This window comes from Pomacea canaliculata, linkage group LG3 (genome assembly GCF_003073045.1).
Source record: "Pomacea canaliculata isolate SZHN2017 linkage group LG3, ASM307304v1, whole genome shotgun sequence".
Taxonomy (NCBI): Eukaryota; Metazoa; Mollusca; class Gastropoda; order Architaenioglossa; family Ampullariidae; genus Pomacea; species Pomacea canaliculata.
Genome location: NC_037592.1, coordinates 1635967 through 1644823, shown reverse-complemented (window position 1 = coordinate 1644823; position 8857 = coordinate 1635967). Strand labels below are relative to the sequence as shown.

Here is an 8857-nt window from a genome sequence, read left to right as displayed (position 1 = left end):
AAAGATTGACATTGAAAAAATTTCATTAAATTATCTTTATCATGACAGCATTGATGAGAACCGAGGCAACCTCCTTCCCATGAATCAATGTGCGCTTCCAACACATCACACCCACCCCCTCGCCTGTTGTTGTGAACTCGTACCTTCATTTGGCAATATCCACTCAAAGTGGCATCCGGCGCCACAAGTTTCTCGCTCACTTGAATTGGAATTCAATAAGGCGCTTTCCGGATTCTCATTCTACACTTTAAACAAAAGATGACTGCGGATACATTAGGTGAGGTTGTCAATTTTAGACCATTAACGTGCGTTCGAATAGGTAACCCCATTTTCGTGACCTAAACTAAACTTGATTTGGAAAACTTATTTATTTTTTGCTTATTGGTAAGTTTAACGGTTCGACACCAGCAAATCCGTTGTAGCAATTTACCAGGTTGGTTTCAGAAACCATGTGTATCTTATGCACGTTTCGACCTGAAGTCTGCCCATGCAACGTTGATTTTTAGTAAACGTAGCTTTTTGGTGTTGTAGATTCATAAAGGCAGTGAAAGGGGAGTTGGACAGGGTCCTCATGTCTATGGACTGTTGCCCAGGACAGAAAGTTTCCCACTCATTGGCGTGCTATTCATCGGCGTTCGCACGACGTAGATCCGGTTCCCAGGTGGAGGCAGGTCCTTTCTGTGCCGAGGTGAGAGCAGGGAAAACTGAGGTTGGAAGGAGGTCAGAGGCCGGTCATTCTTCCCTTGTAACATGAAAGCATCTCGCCGCGCAAACCTTGTTAGTTAATACTCGGCGTTAGACGTGCGCAGGCCTGCCGCACTCTGAACCAACATCACGCGTGGGTTCCAGTGGTAAGTGTGAGATAAGGGGAGGAAACTGTGTGTCTCTTAACTTTCTACCAATTGCCATGTCAATTTTAGGACGGGCTGTGCAGTATTGGATCATGCATCGCTGAGGACTCGGTTTGAAGGGCATAGTTCCAACCTCTGAAAGGACTTGTGGACCGTGCGGCCTGAACACGTGGCCTTGTATAGGTGCGTGAGCTGGCACTAGAGACTTTGGCCGGGGAGGTTGATTTTTTTAAATCCACTTCTTCCGCGTGTTTGATTCACGAGATTTGGTTTTTGTAAGTTTAGCTTCTTCTCTGCTCACGCCTGATGATGCATTTCATCAGCACACGCCCAACTGGTTATTTTATTCTTCCTTCGTTTACATCATTTTTACATCGAGGTGGACCTTACTGAAGGAATAAATTAGTGAACTTGCTTCACTAGTAATCATGACCAGTATAATATAGGTGTCTTCCGTTATAAATTATTGAACTTGCTTTACAATATTGTATGTAAAAGATCTTCCCGTAACATTACCTAAAAGCGAACAAGCGGGAAACCCCATCTTCGTTGCATGGAGATCTACACTACAAGGTTATTCCCCTTGGGAGTAAGAAAAGCAAAAGAGAACTATTCTCGCGCCATTTGCATTAAGCAGAGTTGAATAACAACTGTAACATAAAAAAAAAATACTCGATTTTGTATATTTTTTCATCTTATTCATCCATCACTATCCACGTCATCATTCTAGCCGGTCATGCTGGCAATGTTGACGTCACCTCAAGCCTGTCGCTTAAGCAGCCTTGCACTCTGCGCAGCGATAGATCGCAGAAGCGCGAGGGTGAAAGTCGAGGTGATTCATGCGTGCGTCGTTGAGCCTTCCACCAGGTCACTGTCTCTGGTGCAGGTGAAAGTCAGCGCCCACAGTGTCAACTTTCTCACCTTTTCCCACATACCAGATCATCCGATTTTGATATGTTCAGCCTCGAAACAGACCTGTCGCGGTCATATTACTTACCGTTCCAACGGAACTTACTCAGTCTCTAACCCAATGCACACATCTTACATTCCATTTTGCCACGAGGTGTTGGAAATAGCAAGGTCAAATCGCAGCAGCAAGGGTGATGAATGCAGCTAGGTCATAAGTGTTCTATAAAAAAGAAATAAATACCGGTAGCTTTGGTACTGTTAATGCTAACCGTGCACCATTTCTTTCATGTGTGGATTATGCACAAAACAATTCATTTAAAATTGAGAAAATATTAGAAAACCTTAGGATTGGCCTGTAAATTTCGGTTTTTACTTTCTTAATGAGGTTATAAACACTTAAAAGAGCAAAACGCATTATCTAATCGCGGTCTAATGAGTTATTAGGGTTATTTGAAAAAATGTTTTCAAAAACGCACAATTTTTTCATGCCAGCCACTCCCCCCCAAAAAATGAAAATTATTTGAGCTTTTATAAAGAAGAAATACCACAAGCCCCTACGTTAAACATGAAATCCATCTACATAAAAAGAAACAATGGTTTGTTCGAAAGTAATGTTAGCGGCATGAAAGAGGAAAATGAAACTAAATTTTTAAAAATCAGAAAGATGTGTGAATAATTTTAACAGCTTCCCTAGAATATCATTAGGGATTCAATTAGAAGTCTGACAACCCGCATCATTAAACTTTGTTACTAGCATACCTGAATTGCTGATGTTGTTGTTGCAGCTCATGAACGGCTGAGCCGGTATGCCGTCACAGTACGACTAGAGACCATGCCATTGACCCTAATTCCCTCACCTCCTCTCCGTCTGTGTCGTTGTTGTGTTTCGCGTATATCTGCCGTCGGAAGGCAGCTGAGAGAAAAACAGATGTTACGAGCCAGTGATGAGTAATGGAATTATAAACTGGACAGGAGATCGACTGTTCAATACTAATGGTATGACAGATTACAAGACTTCCTTTTTCATTATTTTGCTGAGTTGGTAAAAAATAAATCTGTATTAGTCTTTACAATGTTTACGGTCCAAGGACTGACTGTGTAAAAGAATGCAGACCAATTCTTGAGTTTCTCCCTTGACCTTATCTGTGTACGTGGGTATGCGTTGCAAAGTCGGTTGCCAAGCTCCCCAAGAACAAGACATTATGTCGATGACACAAATGAATACGCAATGAAACAAATGAATTTCGATCGTCGATAAAAAAAGCTGAAGTCAGCTTCTGGAGTTGATGAGTTGTAATATTTGCGTCATTTTCACATATATCTCTTTCTCAAAAGTGGCCTCTTTTTGCCTCTCTTTTCTTCGCTCTCTCTCTTTTATATTACCTCCCACCTCTCCTCTCTCTTCCATCAATCTTATTTCAGTTCAATCACACATAAAATCTTTCTCTCTCTCCTTGAACACACTACAGACGACGCGCGGGTCTGATGCAACACCTAATGCCCTCCCTGTACCACCAATCCCGCTCATCTTTGCTGTATCTCCTTCATCATCGGCCGTCATTAAAGAACAACGTCCCCGAACTACCTTTACGCATTCCACTTACTGCGAGCGCTGTCTCTTTCACTCCACTCCGCCTTACCAGAAATCGCTTCCACGTGCAACTTGCCCAGTGAAGTGCTCGGAAGAGGGGGGGATCGCGACTGGGCCGCGAACATGAAAAAAACAAATGGAGGACTAGAGGCGGGATTCGCGAGGAAGGGATTTTTTTTTTTTTTTTTTTGTTGTGGTGGGGATTGTTGAAGAGAATGTTCTTTGCAATCCCGAGACGATCAGTGGCTGGAGTCGGGAGGGATGTGGGTTCACAGCTGCTCTGGGCCCCCCCCCCAACCCTTTTGTGCAGGTTCTTCACCTTCTGTTGCGCCGGACCTGGCTGAAAGAGGAAGAGGGGGGAGGATGGCAGTTTTCGTGTGACTTTTGAAGGCTTGTTGCCGATGACCGCCCTCGGGGGTATAGGTTGTTAATTTAACGAGCCCAGTGGAGGCCGGGGATGTCCGACGTTACCCCCAACCGTAAGAGGGGAGCGTCTGGACTTGTGTGTTTACCTGTGTTACAACAGCTCGGACTTGTGTTCCAAGCTGGACTGTTATACAACACAGCTGTGCTGTGCTACACAGCATGACACAATCGCATATGCAGCAGTACACAGTACTTTGCAGCTCAATGTCATTATGGGGGCACATGGAATCCCCGAAGCGCTTGTTTGTTTGTTGAGTTTTATTCAGGAGAAGTCGCAGACTCACCACAGCAATGGGTGTCGGAGCCGAGGAAACTTCAGGTATTCTTACTCAAACTGCAGTCGGCTTGTGTTTAAGTCTGTCACAGGACCACCCGTGCTTCATGGTGTTTGTAAAGCCTTGACTATTTCCTGCCTCCCTTGTCACTTGTGGGGTACACTTCTGGGTTGGAAGAGCTCAATAGATAAACAGTTTTAAAGCAGGAAGGGAATGGGAAGCATTTAGAATAACATTGTTGCTGTCTCTGAAACGCAAATAAAACGAACTTCGGATGACAACACATAACATTGAACACCTTTGAGGGGGTAATTTTCTGAACCCGTCTTGTGAGATTTTGCAATTTAAACAGTGGGTATTAGAGGTTACAGAAGTGGAAAACATCTGTCAATTTTCATCCTGCGCAGATACGGACAAAAGGGCGCGACAGTATCAGAGGGGTGGAGCCTCCCCTCGCCGCCCCAGATTGCCGTCACTTGGCGTCGTTTGTTGTTTCTTTGCTGTGGTCCCACCCATTTTTGTTTTTTTTTTTTTTTTTCCCCACTCACACGTTCACCCCATTCCAGTTTTGTTGTCATCCCTTGTTGTTGTTGGCTCGCAGGGGGAACTGTGAGCTGCATTCACACGCGTCTCGCCCCCAGCAGCTTCACCTCCAGCAGTCACAGCACCACGACTGTAGGAGGCGGCGCGGCGCACTGCAAGCTGCCATCTTGAGAAAGCGTTTGCATGCAGGCGGGTGCGTCGTGGGTCAGAGCCAGCGCGGCGGACTTCAAAGGGCGCGGGACAGGAAGCGAAGTGTGTTTTCACCTGCGCAGGTGTCCGGCAAGAAGAGAAACGGTCCTGACCGGGCCCGTTGGTAAAACAACAATCTGCGAGCACTCAGGCGCACTGCAACGGGCCGACGGAGCTTTCAGCATCCATACACTGCGCGGATGGGGTGGGGGTGGGTTGTTGGAGGGGAGGTAGGAGGTAAAGCCGCCGTACAGCTGGCGAGGGTTTGGGACTTTTTGTCCGTCTCTTCGTCATTGTTCATCAGGCTGAAAACATCGAGACCTGAGACCTTCCTGATAAGGCTTTTTTGACAGGTTTCCTCTGTCGGTCAGACATAGCTCATGCTCTTCGGTAATAGAAGCCAGTAGCCGCCGTATTTGGTGAGGACTGGGTATTGTATATAAGGAATGTGTGTGAATACTTTTAATATCTCAATAAATTTGTAGTAGTAATAAAGAATCTTGAATTTTGACAATGGGTGTGGATAGGATCAGAGATGGAACTGATATACACAGACACATTGCCACATTCTACTATATGTATAAAATTTTAAAAATCTTCCCATCCCTGCTCGCCATCTTGTGTGCTGCCTTCTCATACCTGCTCGCCTGATCGTGCGTCCATCTGTCATGTCTGACATCGGGACCCTATTGTGTGTTTCAGGCCTGCTGATGAACCCTGATGCAAGCTCGCAGGACACAGACACCATCCTGACGTCACGTGACAAGAGCTGCTACACTTTCCACGCGCCGGTGTTTGGCGACAACACGGAGGACAGAAAGCCCTCGCACGACACTGGGCATGCACCCGTCCTCACAGGACTGGGCCTACATCCGAGTTACGGAGACCTCAGCCAGGTGTGACATCGCATGCGAATACCCTGGGTGATCGTGTGTACATAAAGGGTGATTGCGTGCAAGTCTTCTTAGGTCCTTGCGTCTCCAACGGGTCTCCGCAAAAGAGGAAAGAAAGAAGAAAACGATCGTCGGAGCGCCAGAAAGAAGAAGGGAGAGCACTGATCGAGTTCCTTGCATCGGTCGTCGCTGGCGGAATGGCTGTGCATCAGGATAGGCACGTGCTTCAAGAATGTGCTAATGAGGCTATCTTCAAGAGGTCATGGGGAGTGACGTCACGACTTGTGAGGGTCAAGACCAAGGTCATGCTGGTCTAAACCGCTGACAGGGTCGAGGGCTCTCTGGTCGTGTGTGATGAGGTCCTCCACCCAGGGGCGCGCCCACCTTTTGGGGAGCCAACTGGATTCAGTTTAGTGAACGCTCAGCAGTAAGAACAAGAGGACTGGCTTCTGGAAGTGTACTGAAGTTTATTGACAGAGAAAACCTCCATCTTCTTGTTAGAACTCTAGGCACAGCAGACCAGAAACCCTGCCCCATCTTTTTTTTTTTTTTGCCCGACACCCCCGGCCTTTTAAGAAAACAGGTAAGACCGGGAAGATAGAGATTTCTTTGACTGCGGGGTGATAAAGTAACCATAGAGTAGTGTCTGCTCTGTGTCTTTTCCGTACTCCACTGTCCGCCTTCATCTGCTACTCCTGCAGCAACTGTCAGGCCACCCAGGAGGAGGACTGTCTACTGAACTCAGGCATCCAGTTGGCGAGGCAGTCCAGGCAGGGTGCTGGTCGGCATGGTTGGTACTCGTAGCGAAGGTAGAGGACAGACGGTTGGTTCAGTGTGAAATTCATTCTGTGATATTCTGTGTTTTCCTCCAGACTCTGTGTAGAGTGTTGTGTAGTCACTGTGTAGTGTGTTGTGTAGTCACTGTGTAGTGTGTTGTGTAGTCACTGTGTAGTGTGTTGTGTAGTCACTGTGTAGTGTGTTGGTTATGTAGTCACTGTGTAGTGTGTTGTGTAGTCACTGTGTTGTGTGTTGTGTAGTCCTTGTCAGTTTGGGTAGTCACTGTGTAGTGTGTTGTGTAGTCACTGTGTAGTGTGTTGTGTAGTCACTGTGTAGTCTACTGTCATTTGTCGTAATAAGGTTGTACACGTCGACGACAGCATCAGAACGATGTGCATACTTTTGTGATGTGAAAATAAAAATTGTGTAAATTATTCTTGCATCGATGCTGTTTTGTATGACAGAGAAAGAGTAGAGAGACATTTACAATAAAACAATAAAAGACAGAAGGACGAGTACAAAAACAGATTAGAGAACCAAAAATGTCTCGCCAGAATAACTCCAGTCTCAACACCAATTCTTTTATATCAGGGTGTGATGTCGTAGATGTCTTTTTCATGGTTTAAGATGTAAGGAAGACTACGTCGCTGTTATATAGCTTGTCTTGGTAGGATGCACCACTTCCTCACCTTGTGACTGACACTTCACTGGGTTTTGTTTTTACCTGAGCATACTTTCCCACGTAATTATCCATTAGGATTTATGAAATTGGTCGTGTGTCATTTAACCATGAAATAGGTCGAATCTCATGTAATGATAACAATGCAGTCACCACACACCCGAGACACTTCCTCCCCCCACACACACACACAGACTACACAAAGACGCAGGCCAGCAAGAACACTGACAGCATCAACAACGCCAACATCTACCTGAGGGATCACCTTTACCTTTACCTTGACTAAAAGTAGAGCAGGAAGAAGACCGATACCCAGTGTCAGTCGGGTGCAGATCAGGGTAGGGATGAGGGTAGGGTAGGTGTTGGATTGAAGGGTGGTGTGTGTGCCGGACAGAAAGACTGAACGTGCGCTGCGCGTGGTGCCACAGACTGGGAACGGTTACACTGGGATTTCCCACGCTGTGTTTTTTTAATGATGCTGGAGCTTAGAGAGCCGGGTGTGAGGATGGAGCCCAGAGGATGCAAGATGGGGTGGGGTGGGGTGGGGACGGGGAGGGAGGAAGCAGTGTTAGCGCTGTTTCTTGCTTTGCTGTAAACTGACAGGTGGGAGCCAACAACGGGCCCCGCAATTAGCCACCGATCGCCGCTGGGGCCTGCAGTGGCTGGGAGGGAGAGTGGGGGGATGGGGTAAGGCAGGGGGGAGAGCAGGCAACACTGATGGCACCGAGAGTAAGTGGAGGAACTTCCGGGCTGTGTTACAGTCGCTCAAACCACACACAAGAGCGTCTGTGCGCCAACACCCTGGAGGTCGACGCTCTCTCTGGCACTCGTTAGCTGCCGGTCTATTTTGTCAAAAAAATGAAAATAAAATAAGCAAAAAGTGTTTGAAATATTCTTGAAAAAATGCTAATGACGATACTTGAGATGCTCGAGAAAATACCCGTTCAAAAGATGCATGTAAAAATGTACAGAACAGGGAAAAATACTCAAAATAATACCTGTGATGATTCAAAATACCTGAGTGTCTATGAGAAACAAATTTCAAAAGATGAATTTTCAAAATAATTATAACATAAAAAATATTGAACGGAAATTATATTGAAATTGATTTGAGAAGACACGTGTAATAATTATAAATATACATGCTGACAGTGAACGACATTCACACTCTTGTCTCCTCAGTATCGTCCATGAGGGGGGGGGGTAGCTGTTCCCTCCCCCCCACACACACACACACTTCCCTTGCCGAGTGAACAAGTGCAAGAGGGTCGGGGATGGGGGAGGGTAGAGGTCAAACAGCAAATAGTCTGAGACAGCTTAGCTTGAGTCTTGCGAGCGGCCAGAAAGGCAGACAAAGGAGATGCTTGAAATGGGGGACTAGAGTGAAGGTGCGGCGAGGGGAAAGCCGCCTGTAGATATTCACCTGCAAACTCATCAAACACCGGGAAGACAGAGGGCAGTTGAACCCTTTAAAGAGAGATGAGGGGCTGGCCATATCCGGATATACCTCCTAATCGTCTGCCGGTCACATGTTTGGGCTCCACTCCCACATCTTCATCTCGCCACCCGCAACAGAAGTTTGCTTTGACCTCTGACCTTTGGCCGCTGCCTCGTGGCTTCCGACGGTCCGAAGCCGGACATGCTTGCGTCACTTAACCATCAGCCGTTGTCCTTGTACATAAGCCGGAAGTGAGGTCAGGGGGGGTAAGGGACTAGGGGGTAGA

The 8857-nt window shown here is 46.6% G+C and overlaps 1 protein-coding gene across 2 annotated transcripts in view; it reads left to right on the top strand.

Moving 5' to 3' along the window:
- LOC112560378 overlaps positions 1-6681 on the top strand; it is a 16389-nt gene extending 9708 nt beyond the window's left edge. For both annotated transcript variants that reach the window (XM_025232202.1, XM_025232204.1), the window contains exon 4: positions 5487-6681. In XM_025232202.1, the coding sequence (XP_025087987.1) occupies positions 5487-5686 (200 nt within the window). In that variant the 3' untranslated portion in view covers positions 5687-6681. The remainder of the gene's footprint in view (positions 1-5486) is intronic.
- Positions 6682-8857: the final 2176 nt, after the last annotated feature.